The 25,776-nt window shown below is 46.5% G+C and overlaps 2 protein-coding genes across 5 annotated transcripts in view; one reads left to right on the forward strand and one right to left on the reverse strand.

Annotated features, from left to right (window-relative positions):
• The window catches only part of Lamb1 (laminin subunit beta 1), a 71,569-nt gene that overhangs the window by 36,753 nt on the left and 9,040 nt on the right, over positions 1 to 25,776 (forward strand). For both annotated transcript variants that reach the window (XM_004839650.4, XM_021253914.2), the window contains exons 15-27: positions 348 to 506; positions 1,308 to 1,435; positions 1,635 to 1,758; positions 2,116 to 2,320; positions 2,772 to 2,915; positions 3,114 to 3,345; positions 6,205 to 6,368; positions 7,264 to 7,488; positions 8,769 to 8,983; positions 9,607 to 9,703; positions 18,989 to 19,358; positions 22,269 to 22,453; positions 23,316 to 23,557. In XM_004839650.4, the coding sequence (XP_004839707.1) occupies positions 348 to 506; positions 1,308 to 1,435; positions 1,635 to 1,758; positions 2,116 to 2,320; positions 2,772 to 2,915; positions 3,114 to 3,345; positions 6,205 to 6,368; positions 7,264 to 7,488; positions 8,769 to 8,983; positions 9,607 to 9,703; positions 18,989 to 19,358; positions 22,269 to 22,453; positions 23,316 to 23,557 (2,490 nt within the window). The remainder of the gene's footprint in view (positions 1 to 347; positions 507 to 1,307; positions 1,436 to 1,634; positions 1,759 to 2,115; positions 2,321 to 2,771; positions 2,916 to 3,113; positions 3,346 to 6,204; positions 6,369 to 7,263; positions 7,489 to 8,768; positions 8,984 to 9,606; positions 9,704 to 18,988; positions 19,359 to 22,268; positions 22,454 to 23,315; positions 23,558 to 25,776) is intronic.
• Positions 14,260 to 25,776, reverse strand: part of Dld (dihydrolipoamide dehydrogenase) — a 50,002-nt gene continuing 38,485 nt past the window's right edge. Inside the window, exons 15-16 of one of the 3 annotated variants that reach the window (XR_015449287.1) lie at positions 18,302 to 19,593; positions 14,260 to 16,477 (exon numbers count right to left, since the gene is read on the reverse strand). The gene's annotated coding sequence lies outside the window, so the exon portion shown is untranslated. Of the gene's footprint in view, positions 16,478 to 18,301; positions 19,594 to 23,320; positions 25,004 to 25,776 lie in introns of those variants that run through there. The other 2 variants (XR_015449288.1, XR_015449286.1) reach the window with 2 other exon arrangements.

The raw sequence follows: 25,776 nt of genomic DNA on the forward strand, positions 1-25,776 counted from the left end.
GACAGAAATAACCCCACTAGATATTGGACTAGCCTGGAAGAGAATGTGGGAAGTACTTGGGATATTCATGAAGCAGGGTCATTCTTTCCTCTATGCTTATCCCTTTGGTTGTATCGTATAAGGTATGTCCTTAGCCTCTGAGTTCCCAGCTCCAACCCTCAAAGTAACAAGAAACCAGTTACCTTGTTTATATACCAAGTGCTGTACGATCTCCTGGGAAATTTGTGACTATAAGAAAGAGATAAGATGGCCGCAGTTTTGATTCTTTGGGTGGCTTTGGATGTGACTGTGAAATGCAGTTGAATTCCATTCCCTGTGAGGCTTAACTCCATTCCCTGGGCCCTCAGGGCGTCAGTGTGGTGGAGCGGCAGTACATCCAGGACCGCATTCCCTCCTGGACTGGAGCTGGCTTCGTTCGAGTGCCTGAGGGAGCTTATTTGGAGTTTTTCATTGACAACATCCCGTTTTCCATGGAGTATGAAATCCTAATTCGCTATGAGCCACAGGTAAAGTGGATTATGGGGGTGGGGGGGCGCTGTTGGGATGAGGGGCATCAGGGTGGTGTTACTGGTAGAAAAACAGTACCTCTAATGGGTACTAGATACTAAATTTGGGGCTTACACTGGAACAGATCAGCCCTCTGATTTGCTGACCTCCTCGGTGGCAATTAAAATGTGTGTGTTTCTTGAATCCAGTTTCTTAGACATGTAGTGGTCTCTTGAAGGCCTTTTACCCTGGCTGAGTAGAGGTAGTAAGGAGAGTTACTATTTTGCCTGATCCGACTTTACCAGATCCCAGAGGAGAGGAAAATGCTGCCAGAGACAGAGGGGGTCATGCCAGGCAGAGGCTGCCAAAATGTTTCACAAAGAACCAGAGCCAGACCTTAACACACGGGGAGACTTTTGATCAACTGACACAAAAGGGGGAAAGGAAGCATGAGCAGAGAAGAGAGGGTTTTTTTGAGAATCCGTAGAGCTAGATGAAGAATATGGTGTTTGGGACAAGCCAGAGTCAGCAAAGGAATTTGGATCTTGCTGTGGGAAGCTCTGGAGGGATTTTGAGCAGGGGGTTGTCACTGAGCTGCAAAGCGGATAGAAAGGGACTTTGGGAAGTGACAGGGAGAGGTGTGGGCAGCATTTCAGCACCGGAAGAGAAGGGGTAAAGGCTGGAGCTAGGGCGATGACAGAGGGAAGGGACAGCGGCTGTGTTCCCATTTGAACCTGGCCGGGGTTGATTTGGAAGGTATTTAAAAACGGGCAGTGGTGGGCTAATGCTGAGGGTCCTCCATTGCTTATTTCTTCTTCTAGCTGCCTGACCACTGGGAAAAAGCTGTCATCACGGTGCAGCGGCCAGGGAGGATTCCAACCAGCAGCCGATGTGGTAACACTGTTCCCGATGACGACAACCAGGTGGTGTCATTGTCACCAGGCTCCAGGTCAGTGCGGCAGTGGTTTGCAGCTCAGCATAGCTCTTATGCACATCCTCGCTGTTCTAGTGTCCTGCGAGTTGTTGGGTTACCATTTCAGAGCCCGACCGTGGCAACTCACTTTGGAGTTGGCACCATGTACTTTTCATTTTTCATTTCATGGATGCTTTGAGGCTGACTTTTGTTTTCCTCTCCTATTGTGGGGCAGATACATTGTGCTTCCTCGTCCAGTGTGCTTGGAGAAGGGCCTGAACTACACGGTGCGGCTGGAGCTGCCCCAGTACACCTCCTCCGACAGCAACGTGGAGAGCCCGTACACGTTCATCGACTCCGTAAGCGAGGGCGCACCAGGCCACTCCCCGGGGTGTTCTCAGAGAGGGAGCACCCGGTAGAGAAGGCAGATCATTGTCTCTTGCCCCCAACATTACTCTGCTTATAAAACCACACCCTTTGGACAGCACTTATTCAAGTTGCCTCCCTGCAAAAATGCACATATGCCTTATACACCAGCATCTCAAAATACTGTCAAGCCGTGTAAAGTATATCTAAGCTTTTTCTGGCCCGAACACTTAAGAATGGAAAGGGTTTCACTTCAGTGAGTCTGACTTTTCCCTGTCCAAGAAGCCAAGCAGTGCAGGGCTTTCCTTGCTGATGACATGGGTCCCGCTATGCTTTCTGCCCCTCTGCAGCTGGCACTCATACCGTACTGTAAGTCCCTGGACATCTTCACTGTGGGCGGCTCAGGAGACGGGGTGGTCACCAACAGTGCCTGGGAAACCTTCCAGCGGTACCGGTGCCTGGAGAACAGCAGGAGCGTGGTGAAGACGCCAATGACGGACGTGTGCAGGAGCATCATCTTCAGCATCTCTGCCCTGCTGCACCAGGCTGGCCTGGGTAGGTGTCGCCCACTCTCTGGTGTCCTTGGTACTAGAGCAGTGGAGCGTGTGTCCTGTGCATCTGTGCTAGGCAGCATGAAGGAAACTGTGTCTCAGCTAGGGTCTTCTTTATTTTTTTAAAATAATATTTCTGTGAATATATGCAAATAATAGGTGACTAGGGAAGAGACCATGCCAATATAGCTTGTCCAGAAAAATGCATGCTTTTCTTTGTGAAAGATCAGGCCAACTCCAGAAGGTCACTGGGCTTTGGTTTAATATCTTGTGATATTTGAGCTTAGGAGGTGAGGGAAGACCTGCGAAGGAAACCTGCTTTGATCTGCCAGCTCTGTCCCTATTTCTGAAGAAGCAAAGTAGTAGAGGAGCAAAGCTCGGGGGCACTGAAGACCAGCTCAGAGACAGGAGGATGGGCTCTCATGTCATGGGTTCCTGTGTCTCTGCCCCCGCAGCTTGTGAGTGTGACCCTCAGGGCTCCTTGAGTTCCGTGTGTGACCCCAACGGAGGCCAGTGCCAGTGCCGGCCCAATGTGGTTGGAAGAACCTGCGACAGATGTGCACCGGGAACCTTTGGCTTTGGGCCCAGCGGATGCAAACGTAGGTGCATCAGAAGCGCTATAACTTATTCAGATGAACGGAGTTGGGAGTGCGGGAGTAGCTTCCAAAGGCATTGTGTCAGCCGGAAGCCGATCACATGAGCCCATGAGCTCTGTGAGCGGAAGACTCGGGTGCTCACGAAAGGGCCATGTCCTGTGTAATGAGTCTCACAGGCCTCCCGGGCGGCTGTTTCTGCAGCTTGTGACTGCCATCTGCAAGGCTCTGTCAGTGCCTCCTGCGATGCGAACACTGGCCAGTGCCACTGTTTCCCGGGCGTGTACTCTCGGCAGTGTGACCAGTGTTTGCCTGGCTACTGGGGCTTTCCGAGTTGCCAGCCCTGCCAGTGCAACGGGCATGCTGAAGATTGCGACACTGCGACAGGGGCGTGCTTGAGATGCCAGGACTACACCATGGGCCACAACTGTGAGAGGTAGGTGTGCGTGGGCGAGGCACTGCCCTCTCCTCTCGGGGGAGAGAATGACATTGTCTTTGGCCCAGACAAGCGTCTTAGACAAGCCGCAGAATTAATCACTGTTGGCTCCTAATGGTTCATTTATTTCTGCCCTGCTCAGTCTAGGAACTCAATCATTTACACAGTGCAGTGCGTGTACAGTTTATACTTGGCCTGTGCCATGCCCCACTCTGGTGCTGGTGCCGAGGCCCAGAGCAGAACCACTGGATCTGCCTATTGCAGTCACCCCACAGTTCGCAATAGGTCTGCGTAGAAATCTTATCTCTGATTTGGCACATTTTGGCCTCTGATGAGAGTTGTGAAATGTTAATGCCGAATTTGGATCAAAGTAGACACTAGATGCAAATGGGATTAATCATGTTAAATAGCTTTGTTTTTCAAAATGTTTTATGTAACTACAGTTTCCAGGAGACATAAAATGTGCACAAATAGAGCTGGTCTCCAGCTAGGAAAATGTTAACTCAGTAATTATTATGGATGTAAAGCCCTGCACCAGACAAACAGTAAGAACAGGATACAGAATATGTCTTAGCTCAGGAGGTGAAAGCAGCCCATATGAAAAGCTACGTGCTCACTTACCCTGTTCATCACTAGTTGGGAAATGCACATTTAAAACCTGCTTTTGGCAGATAGTCTCCACTTTAAAAATATATATATTTTATTCCTTTTATTTTTATTGTGCTGCTGGGGATTGAACACAGATAGGTTCTTCACACTAAGCTACCTTTCCAGCCTTTTTTGTAGTTTGAGACGTAGTCTCACTGAGCTTCCAAGGCTGGGCTGAAACCTGTGATACTCCTGCCTCAGCCTCCTAGAGTGCTTGGATTACAGGGGTGCACCACCACACCCAGCAATAGTCTCTACTTTTCCACATGAATAAATTCTCTCCAAATATCCCTCCACTGTACATGGGATTTTGTTTCACAAAGCCACTTCGGAAAGTTTGCTCAGTCAGTAGTACCAAAGTTGCTTATCAGATGGAAGAGAGGTTGTTAATGAAAACTGAATATGTGGTTCACCTAAGGCATCAAGATGTTCATGAAGCGAGCATGTGGCTCTTGGCTTGATGCTAGAGTGGTATTCAGCAAGGTAAGAGATCCTGGTGACTTCTCCTGTGAATCAAAGTCATCACGTAGAACCACAGAAGTGAGGGGTTAACAGAAAGCAGGACACAGCCCAACAAGAGTGAAGGGGGAATTAGTACTTTAGAGTCACCTTTTGTTTTCGGCTCCATATTTATCTCTGATGATGTGTCAGAGAGTTGGTATGAGAAAGGTTAACAAGGGGAAAGAAGGGTGGGGAGCAGAGTGAACAGCAGAGAGGGTTGTGCACGTGCCAGTTCACAATGAGACACCTGCCATGTATCTGGAAGAACATCCCGTGAGACTGGCCCAGATGATATTTGCAACTGGCTTTAGGTTTTATTTATAAAAGGTTTTGATTTCTTGCAGGAAAATGGGAAAGGATGTGGGAGAAGTAAGATTTTTTAGTCATAGGTTTGGATGATACTTTGTTATTGTTTGGAGCACATTCTTTCCTCATTCTGTACGATCAAAGTTTCAGCCCCATTAATTTAAAAAGAAACTCTAAACTCAGATTTTTCCTGAAGGGAGTCAGGAAATGGACAATCCATTTGCATCACGATGTTTCTGGTTAAATTTCACCTAGAAAGGGTCGTAGAGACTTGCTCAGAAAACATTGTACAGAATTACTTCGTCACTGTGGATTTCCCCAGCACATAACTAGGGAACTTGATCTTTTGTTAGTTCTGCATCTAATTAAATGCATGATTAATTTCCTCTGAACATCTATTTTCTTTATTCTTTCCCTCATTTAAAAAAAATGCTACCTCTGACTAAAAAGACAAAAAACAAAAACATGGAAAACACACTGAATTGGAAACTCTCAAACCTGAGTTCCATACTGAGCTCCCCTTTCTAACTTGCTGTGTAGCCATGGATGAGTTACAGTGGTCACTTCCTGACTGATGGTCTCCAAAGTCTTACATTATAGATATTTTGAAAAGTAACCTAGTAGCATTTATCTTGAGGATAGCAACATGGCCTAATAAAAGAATTCTTTGCTGAAGATCAGGAGGCTGAATCTAAATCATGACTCATTGTCTAAGCTTAGAGATGTGTGAGCTTTGCAAATCGCTCAGTCTCCATGAATTGCTAACCTGGAAAGGGAGGGGCCTGGAGCTGTTGGCTTTGGGAGTTAATAAATAACATCTCTCATTCCGTTTGGCACCACCTGACCCATGGACTCGGGAGTCACACAGCTGCAGAACACCGCTAGCAGCTTTGCGACTGGTAAAAGCTGCATCGCAGGATGTGGCTTTAGACCTGTGGCCTCTGTGGGCTTCCTAACATGTTCTCCCTCCCAGGTGCGGAGTCGACCAGTGCAGGCTCCTCCCACAAAGGCAGCTGCCTAAGGCAAAGGGGAAGCAGAACGAACACTGGGGTGGCAGCAGCTGGTGGCAGTGGGGTGCACACGGGAGCTGTGTCGCTTCCTCTGGATGCAGGGAGTCTGGGGCACTGCACACGTGTGTGCAGTGATCCCGCAAGTGTGAGCCCATGTTCCCTGGGATCTGTTACATCAGAAACTGGGGAAGGATCCCAGTTATCTGTCTGTAGCCTTCCAGGGGATTCAGATTGGAGCCAACATTTGAGAAGCATTTTGCCCTAGTGGAAAGTCCTCCACGTGGCAACAGGAGGAACTGGGGAGAATGTTCCCAAGCAGAGCAAAGTTTCTAAGTTTCTTGGAACAGAGTTCGTATGACCATGCTTATGGCACACTCTTTGGTGATGGATCCAGGTGCTTGGCTGGTTACTATGGCGACCCCATCATTGGGTCTGGAGACCACTGCCGCCCTTGTCCTTGTCCCGACGGTCCCGACAGTGGGCGCCAGTTTGCCAGGAGCTGTTACCAGGATCCAGTCACTCTGCAGCTTGCTTGTGTTTGTGAGCCCGGCTACATCGGTAAGCTGTGCAGACTTCGAGAGGGAAAGGGTGTCTTTAGTTTATTATTAATGAGAAGAAGATGAAAGATGATCTGGTTAAGTTCACTTGTGCATTCCTTTGTGCTCACTTGGGCAGCGCATGCTCTTGTAGATCCTTAGTTAAAAGTTAAGGCAGTTGGTGCAAAGCGTAGTCAATTCTTGATTGTGTGCTAGAGCTAGAGCAAGCTCACACGGTTACTTAAATCCATGCAGAGTGCTGTGTGACATTTTTCTGTTCAGTAGGAACAGTAGGAAGATTAATTTACTTGTTATTTCTCCCTTCTGTTATCTAACTCCTAGCAAAAGTGCCTCAATGCAGTGAAGTGGGTAGAAAGAAGAAAAAAGTATCATTCAGGGAGTTGCCAGGGCTGAATGTGTTCTCCACAGTTTATTATATTCACATTATCAGCTAGATAGGCTCCCTTGTATTTCATCCCTGAAGCTGCTGATTCAAATACCAGTTATGCTTACGCATGGTCAGCAAGTACTTTCTGCATATGATGTCAGGGTTTCTTAGGGAAATTGGTCATCACGAAGGATCCCTTTTTCCAGTTGCTCTTTTCAGTTTATATAACCCCGGGGTTAGGAATCTAACCTCAGGCTGCCTTTGACATTGTCCCATTGTTCTTCAGCCCCCAGCCTGCTTCACCTGTACCTGAGAAGCTAAAGACTCCTGTCTTTGCCCTTCTGTGGCTGCAGAGTACTTGTCCCCCTCGCCACAGAAGCCTTTCTTTCCCATCCAGGTGTGATGGCTGGGCTCTGTGAACGGGGCAGCAGACTGAGCCCCAGCTGCAGGACTGGGCAGGGATGCCGGCGACAGACGCTAGCTGCTCGGTCAAGCTGAGGGTCTTGTGCTTGGTTTTCCTATGCCACAGGCTCCAGATGCGACCAGTGCGCCTCGGGGTTCTTTGGCAATCCCTTGGACATCGGGGGGTTGTGTCAGCCCTGCCAGTGCCACCACAACATAGACACAAGTGACCCAGAGGGCTGCGACAAGAAGACTGGAAGGTGCCTCAAGTGCCTGTACCACACGGAAGGGGACCAGTGCCAGTTTTGCCGATCTGGGTACTATGGTGATGCCCTCCGGCAGGACTGCAGAAGTAAGATGTGCATTCACTTTGGCGACCCCATAGAATGATTTGTGTCAACCTTTTTTTTTGCCATACTGGGGTTTGAACCCAAGGCCTCTGTGCTGTGCTGCATCCCCAACTGTGACTCACGCTTTTTAAATTTTTTTTTTTTTTTTTTTTGAGACAGGGTCTTGCTAAGTTACTAAGTTGGTCGGGCTGGGCTTGAACTTGAAAGCTTCCTGCCTCAGCCTACCAGAGTGCTGGGATCACAGGACATGAGTCACCAGGCCCACCTTCCAACTTCCTCTTCATCAAGATGGGATTTTATTCTTCATCTGTTATTTCACATAGGAAAAACACATGTCCAGCTAGGAGGTGGGGGGAGTGTAAAACTGCACTTTCAATGAAAGAGGAGACTGAGTTGTTTTTCATCTTTATGTTCTTATTTTTTTTTTGGTACTGGGGATCAAACTCTGGATCTTGCACTTGCAAGACAGGCGCAGTGCTACTAAGCTAAATCCTCGGCCCATCTTTATATTCTTATTTTCTGGCAAGAATGAAGTCTCATGGTGTGCTTCAGTTTTCCCAAAAGGAGAAACTGATTGTCACTGTGATAAATGCCATATAATGGTGTATTGATGTGCTCTGCTCAGAACCTGCTGATTGAACAGGACTTGGAGGACCCTTGCAGGCCGTGGCTTTCTGACTTCACTGAGGGAACTGATGATCTAGTCTAAGGAAGAGAAAGAAGTAAAATCTCTAAAGTGATTCTCCGAGACCTTATTATTTCTCTTACCAAGTGATCAGCCGCATTTTCTTTGCTGCTGCTACCAGGCTCCCGTTTTTGTTTATGTAGATGTTTTTGTTTATACAGACGTGGGCAGAATGTTGGGGACCAGCAGGACCAGAGTCCTTAAAGCCTTGCTGGCTTAAAGGGCTTCTCCTGGCTGCTGCTGGTTCCTGCCAGGAGTTTGAAACCACTGAGTATCGAAGTTCCTAGTGGTATATTTTAAATTTCCAGTTAAATCTTCACTTTTAACATGATTCACCAGCAGCACCTTGAATCTTTATATCTAGAAGGTACTTGTGGCAAAATTGTCATTGTGCACTGTGTGAATATGTCATCTGCCCAGGAATGGGCAGAACTGTGTCGTATTTCACAAAAGCTTCTGAAGAACAATAATTTTAGATTTTTTTAAAAGTCACTTCCTTCCCTGCTTGCACGTCCAGATAGAGATCTGGAGAGGGAGCGCGCTGGCCATTCAGGCGGAGCTCACCCCCATGCGCCCTGGCCCCACCGTCTCTTTCAGAGTGTGTCTGCAACATCCTGGGCACCGTGCAGGAGCGCTGCAACGGCTCTGACTGCCAGTGCAACCAGGCCACTGGCCAGTGTGCGTGCCTTCCCAACGTGATCGGGCAGAACTGTGACCGCTGCGCGCCCAATACCTGGCAGCTGGCCAGCGGGACTGGGTGCGAACAGTGCAGCTGCAACGCCGCGCATTCCTTCGGGCCGTCTTGCAATGAGGTGAGGGGAGGCCATCATGGACCCTGGGGACCGCCCCTTAGGTGGCCTCGCTCCAGCTGGAGAAAAGCGAGCAGGGCACACTGCTTGGCAAACAGTACAGCCTGGCTCTCAGCCCTCCCCGATCCCCGCTTGGCCGGGGTGACATAATCGCGCTGAGTCCCCTCTGCCTCGGTGTTGGGCCCCAGCACAAGTGGGAGCAGCCACATAGAGTGGACAAGGCTGTGCCAAGAGTGGAAGTTGCTCTTCCTTACCTGGCCCTAGAGTCAGACTTCCTTCTTAGCTACTCTAAGAAGGCATGCAAGGAACCAAACAGCAGTCCCCAGCATGTAGATGGCTGACACTTTCCAAAGTGCCTCTCTCCCTACGTCCGTTGTGGGGGACGGAGGTGGCCAAGGGTTAGTGTGGCTCTGGGAGGGCAACAGTGAAGAAAGACAGATGTAACTCCCACATGCTGTGGACCTTTCCAACCCTGTTCCGGGAAAGCAGTGAGATGCTGGCTGGGACCTCGGTGCCCAAGATGGAGGAGGGGGGAGGGTTCCTGTCCCCAGACCCAGCATCCAGGGGGACAAGGACAGCCACCTCCTCCCCGAAGCCACCTGAGCCCGTGTGTGTTCTGGCCACAGTTCACAGGACAGTGCCAGTGCATGCCAGGGTTTGGAGGCCGCACCTGCAGCGAGTGCCAGGAGCTCTTCTGGGGAGACCCCAATGTGGAGTGCCGAGGTGAGCTGTGAATGGCAGCCAGGGCGGGGCTTCTAGGGCCTTTTATAACTCGAAGTGCAGTACAGATTAATACGTTGAATGATACAAGAAATGTGTGCTCAGTGTTTGTTGCAAAGTCTAATCCAGCCTCAGGTAAGTGCAGGTAGTGAAGAGCAAATGTGCTGCTCCTCCAGCCCACACCAGGGCAGTGTTTGGCTCTGCACATGTGCACGTACCCACACTGCAAATGCATGCAGAGTGCTTTTAAACAGAACTGTAAGCAATATGGGAACATATGGACCATATATTCCTGCAAGGTGATTCTGTATCTTGTGATCGATCAGCTTCCTTGATCGCTCATGCAAGAGACCTCTGGTTTTCCCAGAGAGATCATTTGATGCCGGAGGATCTGGTGGATCTAGCAGAGAGCAGTGATGGCGAACTGTTTAGAGATGAGTGCCCAAACCCACTTATTCATCGCAAAGTGCCAACACTGCAATTAAACTTGAATACTGAGGTTTGGGTTTAGAAAAAACAACTCGTACATTAACATCTTTTGTCTTTAAAAATAACATGCATGCCACAGGTTCCCCACCGCTGCAGTAGACCGTGCCAGCAGTTAAAAGTCTTTGGTTTGTGTGTATGGGTTCAGTGTCCGCACCAGCAAGGACGGGGACACCAGAGCCTCTATAAAAAAAGGGAAAATGAGGTTGGCATTCCAAGTCAGTTAAATGTGAATTTAACCAGATTTTCATGTAGGCTGGGAGAAACTTGACATTTTCTCTTTCTTTTCTTTCTTTCTCTTTTTCTTTTTTCTCTGTTTTTGGCGTACTAGAGATTGAACCCAAGGCCTTTGTACTAAGCTACATACTCGACCCTTTTCATTTTTCATTTGAGACAGTCTCTTTAAGTTCCTAAATTGCCCAGGGTGGGCACTAACTTGAGGTCCTCCTGCATCAGCCTCCCATAGTGCTGGAATTGCAGGCATGTGCCACTGCACCCAGCTGACATTTTCTTAAGAACAAAAAAAAATTATTAAAATATGTGAATCACAATTTTTATGATTCTGTTGCAAGTTTTTTGAACCTGACAAATATTTCTTCAGATCTTAAAGTAAAATCGTGTATGACAAAGATTTAATAAGCTCTTTTCAACTATGTCGTCTTGTTCTCCTGCTTTGTTCTCCCTGTGTTTTTAGTTTATAACTGAATATTTTTGATCATTTCTTATATACTCTTAGGTTTATTTTCTTTGTTGCACATATGAAATCATATGTCCCTATTGGACTCTAAATTTGAAAATGACCTTTTCCTCTTTTGGCTACAACAATAAGAAATAACAGATCTTCAAATGAGCAACTCTTTTGGTATCTCCTGCAAAAGGTCAGAAACCAGAAACTATGTTCTTTGACAGCAGGAAAACATCCTGCAGGGAGCAGGGGAGAGACCAGGATTGCATGTGATTTCGGTGGAGGCTGAGCCCCAGGGGGTTGGGGGGGGGGCTGAGGTGCAAGTCTGTGTCCCAGGGGGCTGAGTTTGCTGGGTCAGGGATGAGCAGTGTTTCATTCAGATGTGGATGGTCACTGAGGTCTGACTCACATCATCAGAAGACCAAGCCTTGCCCTAAGATTCTTCCTGAAACCTTCACTGAGATGGGTCCTCCAGGACCCTAATCACTATTGCCTTCATTCCTCAGTATTCTAATCCCCCTGGGCTTGATTTTTCTCCAGATAAAGGCTTTGTTCGTGCTGATTCTATCCACTGTGTCTTTGACAGAATAGCCTTGGCTGCCAAAGCTCTCTGACCCTTGGCTGCAGTCTTAGCTTTGTTGGCTTGAAAAGCCTGCTACCCCGGAAGCAGAGTCAGTCAGAGAATTGCTCACACAGTGCTGTGAACATTACCCCTTACCCTCTTATCTTTTCTTAACTTTTCCCTCTAATTTTTCCAGAGAAATTATGGTTTAACTGCCCCTCTGCCCTCAAACTTGTATGGATCAAAAGTTAGGTCTTGTTTTAGAAACTGTGAAGGGTGAGATTTATAGCATTGATGTTCACCGACTTCTTTATTCATTTTATCTAAAAGTCAGCCCATTGTGTACAAAACCTGTAATCAGGAAAAACAAACACATCCAAAACAAAAACTTAAGTATTTGCAAGGAAATGTGGTTTGTGTATTGAAACTGGATGTGTATATTCCTTTCCATTTCTCCCTGTAGCATTTTCTTTTTCTCCGTAAGATAATAAGACTTGTAGTTAGTGAAGGGACTACAAGATCATCTGGGCTACAGGCTTCCTTCCCTGCCTGAGGCCGTGGCTGGAGGGTGGTAGGGTACAAGCAGAGGCACAGCCTCCCAACCAGAGCTGGATGTTGTTTCCTTACTGCTCCTGCATTCAGAGAGCTCACACCCACCCCACCCTGGCACACACTGCCTTGGTTTGGGTAAGTCCTCTGTGTTTTTATCATATATCATACGCATGTAATTTTCAAACTAAATGTATGCAGAATTTGCTTTCTGAACTTAATCCCAGAGCCAGGCATGGTGTGCATGCCTGTGATACCAGTTACTCAGGAGGCTGAGGTTAGAAGCCAGCCTGGGCAATGTAGTCTCTGCTGCAAAAAAATAAAAAGAAGCCAGGCTTGGTGGTTAACTCCTGTAATCCTAGCACTCCGGAGGCTGAGGCAGAAGGATCTCCCCAAGTTTGAGGCTAGCTTCGGCTATATTGTGAGTTCAAGAACAGCCTGAACTACATATACATAGCAAGACCTTGTCTCTAAGTAGATAGCTAGTTAGGAAGGAAGAAAAGAAAAGAAAGAAGAAAAGAGCTACGCATGTAGCTCATTGCAAAGGACCTAGGTTTGTCCCCAGTACTGCCAAATAAGAAGGGAAGGGGAAGGGGAAGATCTTTCCTATTCCTGACCTTTACATTGTATCAGTCTTCACATCCGTTCAGCCCACCCCCAAGCAGTAAAATGTTGGTTACCAGCCCTTTGGAGATATTATAAGCTATTATAAGATATTATAAGAATGTGTGCTCATAGGAATTCTGCAAGCAGTATTTTCAGGCTCTAGATCCAAGGGTTCTAGTCTTGTCTTCCTACTAAACTATGTCATTTTTCCAAACTTAACCTTTGGTTTCTTTTTAAATGCCAACCAGAAACCCCCTTTCCCCAAAGTGTTAAAATGTGGAGTGAAGGTACCTGACCGAGTTGCTAACTTTAGCAACTCAAAGTTATAAAATGTTGGATCTATTTGAATGCTACAGTCTACAGTGTCTCCTCTTTGTGTTCACACTAGCTGAGCTGGTTTAGGGCATTTCTTATTTGGGAGAAGAAAACATTTGAGTTTATGCCCTGATGGGACAGTTGATATAGGCCAGTGGTGGTGAATCTATGGCACGTGTATTATTTTTCTTTTAAGACAAAAGATGTTAATGTATGCATTTTTTCTAAATTAAAACCTCAATTTTCAGGTTTACTGCAGTGTTGGCACTTTGCAATACATAAGTGGGATTTGGCTCTCTTTTCTCAAAGGTTCGCCATCTCTGGTATAGGCATTTGGTGTTCAGGAGCCAAGGATGATAAAGGTCCCTTAAGGGGCAAGAGCTTAAAAAGCAAGCTCTCAAACAAGAAAGTCCTGGACCCTAAATGCCTTTGATACCCTGTAGAGGAAGCTGATGCACCTACAAGGCATCCAGAGAGAGAGAAAAACCATGAAAATTGACTTAATCAGCCACAGGGCCTCATGGCTACTGGACGGCCTGGGATCCAGACCCAGGACCGTTGGGCCAGGGCAGAAGTGAGGAGGAGACAGTGCAGGGTTCTGTGTGCCCGGTGGCACCCTCGAAATTGGAGACCAGGACTTGAAGGACTAAGTCCAAAGATCAGCAAGGACAAGAAGTGACTTCCAAAATTAGATAGGACTATGGGAAAAGAACATACACTCCTTTCTTGAATTGTGTAATTAATTGCCAAATACATTGTCCGTTGAAATGGTTTGTCGGAGAGCACAAATTTAGACTTTCTGGTGCCACATAGCAGACAATATGCGTATAGAAAGACTTAGGTCATAGCCAAGTATTCTCCTTATGGAAAAAAAATGTAGTTATGTAAAAGACAAATGAGTAGACCCGCCAGCTTCCAATTCGTTGAATGTTCCTATTGTCCGTGTGGGTTGGTGCCCTTGGCCGATCATGCCAAGTCCGAACAAGCCCGCCACTGTGCTGTGACCCGGAGGGAACCCCTCCGCCCCCCGCTGAGCACACTGGAGGAAACTTCAGCCTGGGGCTCTGCATCATGTCCCTCAGAAGTCAAAGGGTCGCACGAGGAACCTTTTTTGATTCACAGATAGCAGAAGGGGAGGGTACAGTTTCCATTGCAGGCCCCCGGCTCTGGGCAAAGGCCAGCATCCCTCAACCCAGGGGTGGCTAGAACTGTGGAGCGGAGGTGAGAGGCTCTGCATAGTGAACGTTTCCAAACTTGGCTTGTTCCTCATTTCATATTTCTTTAGTAGAAGAACACAGTTTGTTCCTTGCCCACACGTGCATCTTTAGAATGCCTGTATTGTTTCCTCAGGTTGAGATTTCTTCCACAATCACCCACGTTTTTCTTTATTTCCTTTGTGATTTAGGAAACCAGATTTGATTTGCGTCTTTAGAGAACCATGAGCTGTGTTGGCAGGAGGGTGAAGTCTTGTCTTGTGTAAGCCTGGAAGCAGAACCGTGTCTCCGGAAGTGGAGGGCTAGCCTAGAGGTGGGCACGGTACACATGGGCCTCAACGTGCCCCCCGCCGGTGCTGGGAAAAAAGGCTTTGCACCCATTTGTTCCCGGGTCATGTGGGGCTACTTTGGTGCTGCAGAGCCAGAGCTGAGTAGTCACAACAGGGACAGAGTGGTCAGCAAAGCCTGAAATCCTTCCTTTTCGGGTCTTACCTGAAAGTTTGGGACCCCTGGGCTCTACAGCAGCTCATTTCTGCAGATGAAATCATAATCATTGTCTCCAGCTTTCATTACAAAATTAAAATTATAGAGGCCAAAAAAGGGGAAAAGGTAGGAGAAAATGTCAGAAAAAAGAAAACCACATGTAAGAGAGACAGAGGATTTACGTTTCCCTTGCACATGGGGAAATAGAAATGTCCAGGTCATTATCCACTGACCTGCTGGCCTGAAGCAGACCGGGCAGACCCATATGGCTGGAAGGCCGCAGATTCCCCTATATTGGCTCTTGGGATGCAGGACTTTGCCTGCACCAAGGCAGGCTGAAGTTCCCGTAGAAGGACGGGTCATGAGCCCGACACTGGCTGGCGATCAGCGCACAGCAGGGAGTGGACATGGCTCGTGTCTGAGCTGGAGGACTGACCAGGCTCTCCTGGGAAAGCCAGCATGTAAACTGAAGTAATGGGCTAAGAGGAAGTAGGAAATGGCATGGGATAGTCTTTTCAGCTCTCGGAAGAGGGCAGGATCAGGGGTAAGTAGAGTCATCAGAGAAGATTTCACAGAAAAGTTACCTCTGGTGGCGATTTATAGCAGATCTGCCATGTGCAGCCCTTTTAGGCATATTATATACATATGAATTTTGTCTTTCCAACAGTCTGTGGTTGTGCCTGATCCCTCTCAGCTGACAGCTGTCACACCCAGGTTAATGTGTCGAATAAGAGGAGAGCTGGGTTCTGAGGCCAAGCCTGTGTGGCCCAGGGTCCCTGCTCTGTCACAGGCCTGCTGGCTCCTGTTGACACCTGGCACTGAGAGGAAGTTACTCTCTTAGCCAAAGGACATGTAGTGCAAGGCCATGGAAAGTACTGTCCGGAAACAGCCATAGCTAGAGTCAGAGGGACCTCATTAGATTTGCATAGCCTTAAATGCCAGGCCGCTGAGGGTGGACTTTGTCCAGTGGGCTTAGGATACTGAGAGGAGGAGAGGGAAGCAGCTAAGACAAGCAGGAAGGATAGTACTGCTGAAATATGGGGACATAGCTATACCCCACTGTGACATGGACTTGGCTAATGTTTTCCTCTGGCCACCAGTGTCATTTAAATTAAAGCAGTATTCTTCATGTACTTACCTATTAGGATCACGTTTGAGACAAGAAAACTTACTAAACATAGAAGAAACCTGACCACAGAACAGAATGCATTACAGGTGAAAATGAAGCCTTACGGCCCATTAAAATGATTATGTTCTTTATCTTCACAATTTGTTCCTTTGAAGTATCAAGTGACAACTTTTGCCATATACACTCTTTTCCAGAAGAAAGTTTTTGATTTCCTGCCAAGTTGTCCCACTCGGAGAAGAGAGGAGAAAGCCCAGTAGATCTTGTGAGCTGCAGCCAACACCACTGGCTTACAGTTGTTGGGCCCTGGTGGGTGTGAGGCAGCTGCAGAATTTACTTAAGAGTCAGTGTCCATGAAGCTTGAAGCTGTCAGCCATGTGAGTGAGGAGTTTCACGAGAACACCCTGGGGAAGCTCTGCTTACAAGCTTGGGAGTGGCCTTCGGGTTCTCATCTCCCAGCAGCCCTGGAGAAGCCGCTCGGGAAGCTCAGTAGGCAGGGAGGACGCGCCTGTCTGAGAAGTGTCAGCACTTTCTGGCTTCAGTTTGAAATTCAGACCTGATGCATCTGGCACAGTTGCTTTGTGCCCTTCCTGAGAGAGCTCAGGACTAGCTTTTGCATGTTGATGCACTTCTCAGCTGGCGGGGAGAATGCTGGGCAGCTCGCTGAACTGGAGCTCTTTAGCCCACAGTAACCCCTGTAAGGAGGGCAGGCTTCTCCACAGGTGGGCTGATGTTTTCCTCTCTAAGATGCCTGTGACAAGATAAGAGCAATATGTGCCTTTACCAATGAAATACATGAAAAATTATCAAATGAAAATGAATGCAATGTATGCATGCATCCCTTACCCAGTAAAAAAAAAATCCTATACAGGACAGAACTAAGTTGTACCTCTGCAAAATCTGTGGGAAATAAACTAACAGCCTTATGGCGTCTGCCTCAGTCGTCTCGAGCCTAGGGGAGGCGTGGGGTAAGTGAGCCCCACAAGTCGGTTCGGGGGGCCATTTATGGGCTGCCCGGTAGGAACCCCCAAGTGGCCTCGATTGTTAGGGACATTTTCATTCCCCACTTACATAGGTCCATACGTTTGTGCATTAACCCACATTAGTGAATTTTCAAAACTGATTCTGCTCCACCTCCACCCTGTAAAGGGTGAGAAATACACAGGCACACGCACAGAGAAGGTAGAAACAGCTGGGAAAATAACATGGTTAATACTCCTTAAAATACTCCCTCAACCTCAGTGTCTCCTGGGAATTTGTTAGAAATGCAGGTTCTTAGCTGGATATAATGGTGCACACCTGTAATCCCAGCTACTTAGGAGGCTGAGTCAGGAGGATTGCCAGTTCAAGGGTAGGCTAGAACCCCAAGTTCAATCCCTAGTACTGTGAAAATAAAACAAAAACAAGTTCTTGGGCCCTTCCTAGACCTGCTGAATCAGAAGAGGGGCAGGCAGGGAAGTCATCCATGTTTCACGATCCAGGTGGTTCTGACAGAGGTGACCTGGTAACTTGGAGCTTTCTGAAGGCAACTGAATTTTGCCAAATAATAGATGGATTTCTTCGTAGACAACATAAACCCTTCAGGTACAGCATTGTCTAAATTCTTCCTAATTTCATCTGAGAAATGATCTAACAATGCCATTCCCAGGCCCTATTTCCCTGGCTGTCCCCAGGTATTCCAGATGTGGAAGCCGTGGCTCATTTTCCTAACTGTCCAGAGTCACATAGCTGGGGCAGGATTTACAGGCTTTGTTCCTAAACCCGTGCTGGACTCTTCAGTTTTGCTGCTCAAGAATCTGGCACGTCACTGGCTCACAGAGGGAAAGGGAGATGCACATGACAAGGCAGGATGAGGTGAGGGTCTGTGAAGGGCACAGGCCACTAGCACACTTCTGAGTGGAGAGGGCCCAGGTGCAAGCAGCCCTTGGGACCAACATGTACCTGGCTCTAGAGGATGTTCCTTCGGGAAGTGTCAGAGACGAATTACAGCTATTTACCCAAAAATATTTTATAGACATACTGGAAAGAGTGAACCTGCCACGCTTCACTGCAGCTGACATTGGGTTCCTAGGAGGATTATTTTCTTTTGTAGAGGTGCAGAAATGTCCTTGTGTGCCTGTAAACGAGGTTGGTGCCTCATTAGGCAAAGATGGTTCAACTCTTAAGTGCAGGTTACTCTCACTGGGCCCTGTCCTTGAAGTCTGTCCACAGTCTAGCTAGAGCGATAAGAGTATATTTATTTTACTTACACCTTTTCTCAGAACGGACTGTTGGCCAGACGTGTGTGCACAGGCCTTTTGTTATTCAGAGCCTGCATAAATACTGTGATAGGTGAAGTGCTGATAATTTGGTCACCTGAGATTTGGGACTGGAATAGGCATTTTCATTAGTAATCGGCCACAGTTGCCAGTGGGAAATGCTGATTTTTTTTACCTGTACCAGGCATGATTTTACCCTGTGGCATTTGGCTCTGCACCAGGTGCCAGCTACTGTATATGGAATCAGTGGCAGGTTGGGACTTAAAGGTTCTCCAGACCCCTGGATGACCTCTGATATTTTATGAGTGTGTGCTTACTGTGTTAGGGTGGTTATCCAGCAGCAGGCAGCTCAAAGCGTCTAAACAATTCCTGAAACTTCTTTCAGATTTAGTTTTCTTTTGGTCAAGTTCATTCCACTGACCAAACTATTCACCATCCTATTTTGTGACCAGATAGGGTCGGTTGTGCTAGGCACGGCTCTTGAGTGCTGTAACTCATCAGATGCTTCTCATAATCGGGATGCAGCCTGCGCTTTCCATACTGAGATGGTCAGAGGGGAGTCAGGGTTACAGGACAGCTCAGGTTGGGAGCACAGGCAGAAGATGTGTGTCCAAACATGTCCTGATGTGGCCTTTTTCCTGCTGTGTGGCCAGGAGCAGTCATGTGATCTCTGCATTTCAATTTCCACATCTGTAAAATAGTGATTATTGTACTTGTACAGGGTTGTGGTGAGGATTAAGTGAAATGCCTATAAAATATGCCTGTAATGGCTGGCACATGGTAAGTGCTCAGTAAGTGCTAGCTGTTAAGTTTTAATTACTACTGTTATTGTTCAGAAGGGGTCAACAGTGGTTGAAGTGTGTGTGGGAGGGAGCTGCTGCAGTCGGCGTGGGTGTAGGTACACTGATGATTGACACCTTCCCATGGTAACAGTGGCTCAGGAAACCAAATCTGGTCACTGAGCTCGTGATCGAGATCAGCTGGCATTGCTGTTTCCCTTCTAGCCTGTGATTGTGACCCCAGGGGCATCGAGACGCCACAGTGTCACCAGTCCAGCGGCCGGTGTGTCTGTGTGGAGGGTGTCGAGGGGCCACGCTGCGACAAGTGCACACGAGGGTACTCGGGTGTCTTCCCCAACTGCACGCCCTGCCACCAGTGCTTTGCTCTCTGGGACGTGATCATCGCTGAGCTGACCAACAGGACCCACAAATTCCTGGAGAAAGCCAAGGCCCTGAAGATCAGCGGCGTGATTGGGCCTTACCAGGAGACGGTGGACTCGGTGGAGAAGAAAATCAACGAAATAAAAGAGATCCTGGCCCAGAGCCCGGCAGCTGAGCCACTAAAAAACATTGGGAATCTCTTTGAGGAAGCAGAGTAAGTAGTTAATGGTTGGAATAACAACGTGCAATGTTTTTTCAACTTTTAAACAGCAAAACCTTCCTGGGATGGTGCTTCTATTAGATGGCTGTAGTCCTAAAGTGAAAATGGATGCTGGGCCATTTGTTTCCAGCAGTCTTGGGTGAGTGAACATGGGCACATCATCGGGGTCCAAGATGCTGCAGGCTGCAGTACAGGAAGTGAGTGTTTTATCGTCCTCCTCACAGTCCTGCTGTCAGGGAAGGAAACACAGTTTAAGACAGACGCTCCATATCTGGGTCTCGGCTCTCCCACGCACCAGGCTTCTGAACTTGGATCACGCACTTAATTCATGGGCCTCTATCTTCTATCCTGTGGAGGTTGGGGAAATAGTATTTGCTTTACCCTACAGAGTAACACAAGGATTGGTTTATGAACTGAAATGTAATTGCAAGAAAGTCATGGCAAATCTAAATTATTGTTACTGTAACTTGCTGCTGCTACTAGGGGAATTCCATCCCCAATAAGACTTTTTATTCCTAAGTTATTTTGCTGCTTAGTCATTGGTCCACTAGACCAGTGCTTCATCTAATCATTAAAAACTTCTTTACAACAAAAGATACTTCTATCCCTTCTCTGGATGTTCATCTCTCAGATTGGATAATTAATTGGAGGTTGTTTCGCTTTGTTTTGTTTCTGAGACTGGGTGTCCTTATAGAGTCCACACTGGCCACGAACTCACAGGCTGGCCTCAAATTTGCCATTCTCCTGCCTCCGTCTCCCAAGTGCTAGGATTACAGGCGTGCATCACCACATATGACTCCATAAGTGTCTTTTAACAGTTAAAGCAGAGAGAGTTGAGATGAGCTGCTGAACTTCTCAGGGATCATTTTTCTACCTTCTAGCCTTATTTTCCCACCTTCTAGCCTTATTTTCCCTGCCCTCAAACAGTCTAACTACTTTTGCCAAAAGGGACCCCAGAAACAGCCTAGTGTAGACCTAGGAGCCGATGGACAAAACACGAACCATCCTCTTGTTCCTGCCTAGGTTATGACTTTAGGTTCTGACAGCAGTGCAAGAACAATTTTTGTGTGGGATGGGACTGTAGTTAGCATCTCCAAAAAGCCTGCTGGACTCTTCATCTTATCTGATGTGGGGAAAGCCAGAGGACAGGTGACATCTGGAGCTCAAGTTCCTTGTCCTTACAGTTCAATGCAACTGGTCCCTTAAAGCCTCAGGGTTTGTGCCCGCGACCACGTGGTTGGCCAGGGTGTGAGGCACTGTCTGCCATGAAGTGATAATGTATATAACGAGGCATTTGACCTTAGAAAGAGACTTGGCCTCCTTCTGTGCAGCAGTCACAAGTTTTAGGCCATTTTATGAGTGCAGGGCCATTTAGGAAATTATTCTTGGCCTGGGTATCCTGTGCCTGCAGAACTAAAATACCCAGTGTCCTGGGAGAGCCTGCCAGGAGCTTCCAATCCAGAAGCAGCTGTTTCGACCTTTACTATGCGTGAGGCAGATTGCTATCACCTCAGGAAAAACAGCATCATTAATCTTTTTTTTTTTTTTTTAACATAATGTCCAAGGATATATGTTTTAGGACCTCAGATTGTCTTAAAAATATACAGTGTTATGGAGCTTGGATATAGCTCACGGGTAGAGCACTTGGCTAGCATGTGTGAGCCCCTGGCTTTAATCCCCAGAACAACAAAAACAAAAAACCAATGTCAGGCTTGACTTTTTAAAAAAAATTATAATAGTTTTTGAGACCTAAGAAGAAACGACAGCCTTTTGTGAACAACAGATTAATAAAAGCAGGACACTGAAAAAAAGAAACTGCTGTCCTCAGGAAAAAAGCCATCAGGTTCATCACACCAAATCGCATGATCCAATTAAGCTCTTGTTCTTTGAGTTGGATCATTTATGGTATTATCTCAGGCTTAAATATGATTTTCCTAATAGCCCTCAAGTTTTTAGCATCTTTACATTTTCCCAGTGTTTTTTCTTTTTAGCAGACAGGGTGTCACTAGGATGCCCAGGCTGGGCCTAAATGTCTGGACATGAGTGATTCACGCTTCAGCAACCCTTCCTAGTAGCTGGGATGAGAGGCACACACTGCCATCAGCTCAGGTTTTATGCTCTTTATATCCCCGAGAAAACAATCCTCTTCAGTTGGTGAAGCAGTAATTACAGAAGTAAGTTCTTCTCAAACCCTACTTCCTTTGTGGTAGACATGTGGGCCACACAATGTGTTTACAAATAGATTCCTAAAGGGCAGCTTTTGAGGTAGAAGATACAGAACAAAATGCAGTTGGGTTTGGATTATTGTAAAAGCTACATGATTGTTCTCCATATATCAGTCATCCCTTTCCTTATGAAAACTCAAAGGGTGTGGTCTGGTGGGAGAAGGAGGCTCCTTTGATGGGACCTTGATGCTAGTGAAGAGCATATGAAAAGCTGGCTCAGGTGGTTGCCATTGTCTCCGTGGTGGGCTGCAGGCTTCTCTTCATGTTCCGTCTTGAAGGAGATCCCTGCGGTTCAGGGAAAGGTTTTGGCAGGTGGCTGGGAGGCATAATTATGCACTGCAGTCATTTGTGTCTCTTGAGCCCTTGCAGTCTGCTTATGTATGGAGCTGGAAGCCGGCACTGACCTGTGCTCGTGTTACAGCAGAGACTTGGAGCCCCTCCACGGCCACCCACCGCAGCGCAGCTGAGTGCCTGTGTTGCCTTCGAGTCTTTGAAGAAGGAAAAGTTGCTATAGTTAATAGAATCTCTTACAAGACACCTAGACATGGAATTGTTACAAATTACTAAACTGAAGTAGTACAGTCATGGACAGAGAATTAGGAGATGTAAAAATGAGATTTTACAATTTTCCTTTGGCTGATCTTATTTAGGTACTCTTTTTTTTAAAAAAAACAAACAGGAAACTAACCAAAGATGTTACAGAAAAAATGGCTCAAGTAGAAGTGAAATTATCTGACACAGCTGCACAAAGCAACAGCACAGCCAGGGAACTGGACTTGCTACAGGCAGAAGCAGAAAGCCTTGACAACACTGTGAAAGAACTTGCTGAACAACTGGAATTTATCAAAAACTCAGATATTCGAGGTGAGTGTCTTTTGTGCAAAAAGTCAATCCTAGACAATAGATTTCACCATCTGCCTAAACGTAATACTTGCAGGGAAAATAAATTTCTTTTAATAATTTAATAATTAAACTTTTCCTCATCGAGTCTCTGGCTCAAATGGGATTAAAGTTCCTGTTTTACAACTTTGGGACTTGAGGCACGGAGAGGCTAAGCAACATAGCAGAGGTTTCAAGGGGGGCCAGGAGCGATAGTTGTGGCATCCGTTTCTTAATTTTCCAGTTAGTAGTTCAACTCCTTGGCCTTTTCTTCCACAACCTGTCTTGGATAATTAAGTTGAAAATTCTGTAGATCCTTTCACATTTGAGAATGTTATTTGGTCAGGAAATAATTTTTCCAGATCCTTGTTTATTGATATCGTAGGCTACAAGGGACCCTCCCCCCAAAAGCAAAACAAAGTAGAAATGTTAGATCGCACTATTCTGTTTTATGCACAATTTTTTTTAACTCAGTCAAAACATGTCATAGTATTAAGTACATAACACTAGGTATATGAGTGGATCTGAATAACTGAGAAAAGGGAAAAATCATCTGGTCACATAATCTATAGGTTGCCCAATATCAGCTCTTCAGAAAGAACTAATTGCCTGTATGCAGAAACATATACGTGATGAATTTCATTTTTCACTCCATAACATCTCTAATGGGACAGAACGGATTCACTGGTCATGACAGGAAAGCTCTACTTCTTCATAAAGATTCTTTTCTGGAACCCTAAAACCATACAGTAAATTGAGAGCCAGAAGATGATAAATAAGGACAGTGCTTGGTGAGGAAAATGGGGTACAGCAAGACTAACCGGGGCAATTTCACTTCCTGCCCTAGGCGCCTTGGATAGTATTACCAAGTACTTCCAGATGTCTGTTGAGGCAGAGGAGAGGGTGAACGCCTCAACCACAGATCCCAACAGTACCGTGGAGCAGTCAGCTCTCATGCGGGACAGAGTAGAAGATGTGATGTTGGAGCAGGAGTCCCAGTTCAGGGAAAAACAAGAGGACCAAGCACGCCTTCTCGATGAACTGGCAGGCAAACTCCAAAGTCTGGACCTTTCAGCCGCTGCGGAGCTGGTAACATCTGGGATTGGGCCTCACTGCTGTCTTGCTACAGGAGGGGAAAAAAAAAAAACCCACCCTGCTTTGTCTTTAATATCGCTGTTTGCTAATAGGCCTTGGGCCCAGGCCAAGGTGGAGTATTTGTAACCCCCTAGAGCTACAGCGACAAAGCAAGGCTTCTTAGCCTCCTCTGCCTTCCAGCTGCTTCTCTGAGGTACAGCCAGGGTCATAGCTACTCTCCCACACTTGTATCAGCTGAGTGACTTCTGACTGGAACTTGATCCTTTTATAATATGGACATTTCTCTTTTCACTATGTTCTGATTTGAAGTGCAAAATCCATATCAGTGGAGGAATTCAGAATAATTCTGGAAAATATTTTCCCCCCAAAAAATCAAAGACAGCTAAAGAATTTTTTGTAACTAAAATGATCCTTTGTTCCAGTACCTTTACCTGGTGAAGATTAAGCCTGAAACCAGCCTAGAAAGTAGATTAACTTCCTAGAAGCTTTTAAAAAGTAATTCTGGAGCCAAGAGAAACTGAGTAGTGAGTTTAATGAAAATCAGGCAGAAGGCCAAAAGAAAGCCAAACTGAGCCGTTTCCTCCTCATGTTTCCATTGCTTTTCATGGAAGGGCGCCTGAGAGAATTTGGAGAGTATTTTTTATAGACTTAAGTCTCGTGTTCATTCAGCATAGAAATGTAGAGAAACAGGTAAGAGTGCAGGTGTATTGGACACTAAAAAGTTCAGTCATCGTCATCTTAGTCGTAACACCCTACACACGCACGCGCGTGAAAACTCGCTGTCCATACTGTAGTGCCAGTTTGATGCCCACAAGATCTGATACTCATTACCCCATGAAGCTTTACAGCATCTAATGAAACTAGATTGTGTCGATCTCCTGTCACCATTACATGCAAAAACAAAAATGAAGGTCTAGAGTCATGTGTAAACTGCACCTAAGAGTAGAAAAAGGTGTTATATTCGGGCATGAAATGCCAATTCTCTTGATCATCTTTCAAGATGGATTGCTTCCTTACAAATTCTAGTAAAAAATCAGTCATCAGAGAGGCAGCTGAGCAGGTTGAAGGACGCTGGCTTCATAATTACGGAGGCATCTAGGACTTCGAGGCGAGCGGGCGGCTTCCTCTGGCCTTCACAAATGTGCTTTCTCCTTGTGGGCTTTGTACCTGGTGAGCCACCCAGGGGTTAGCCAGGGTTAGCAGGTCTCTTACTGTTTCTTTATCTGTGTTAACTATCTGTGAGAACTCATTTTCTAGTCAAGAGGTAGATTTTTGTTTCTTTGTGTTTTCAGTTACCTCTGGTCCTTTATCTCTGAGCATGCTGCTTTTCTCGTGCCTGCTTCTGTCCGTCGAAACAAACCAGGCCTAGTGTGCCGTCAGATTGTTTTTAGAAAGCATCCTGGAGGTTTTCGGTTTCTCTTCTTGACTAGGACTCATGTTCTTTTTTACCACACAGAATAAACAAGAAATGTGAAAGAATATTATTTTAGTTAATCTGAGCTAGGGAATAAAATTAAAACTATTAGGCCAAAAAGTATCTACTAAAAATGCTTTTACTTTTTAAAAACAAAAACTTCATTCGGGAGTATTCCCGTAATTGCCTTTCACTGCAGTACATTTTGCTTCTTTTCAGTGTGAACATTTTCCATAAAAGGACAGCTCTACATACAATTTTCTTCCTGCACAGTCTTTTCTATCATATAGAAAATATACTATGACGTGTAATTTCTCAGTTTTCCTTAGTGTCACATAATTATTTGGTGATCTCAGAGAAGTCTGATAGATAAGAAGGGGATGTAGCTCAGTGGTGCCGTGCCTGCGAGTTCGGACCGACCCCCGGTGGGGGGAGGGAGGTGATAGGTAACCTGGGAAAGCTGCGTCTGCCTTTTGTTCGTTGTTTTCTTGCTCCCTTTGACATCTGTGACGTCTCCCCCTCCCCTGCTCAGGTCCTACCAGCCAACAAACCCTTGCCCAGCTGTGTGTGACGGCTGTGATCCTTAGCAGTCTCCCCTTTGCCCATTTCCCTTCATACTCATGGTCTTATTCTTGACCTGATCTTTGCTACTGTGTGGAGTGACTCTGTCTTCTTAACCAGAAGTGTGTTACTAAGAGGCTAGATAATGGGCCTTCTGTCACCACAGTCACCAGGGCAGTTAACGTGGTGCTGGGCCCAAAGAAGTTTCACGGTGGCTTAAAAAGAAAAACTACGTAGA

Source organism: Heterocephalus glaber, unplaced genomic scaffold (genome assembly GCF_053883595.1).
Source record: "Heterocephalus glaber isolate CG9 unplaced genomic scaffold, H.glaber_assembly_v1.0 deba00000676, whole genome shotgun sequence".
Classification (NCBI taxonomy): domain Eukaryota; kingdom Metazoa; phylum Chordata; class Mammalia; order Rodentia; family Bathyergidae; genus Heterocephalus; species Heterocephalus glaber.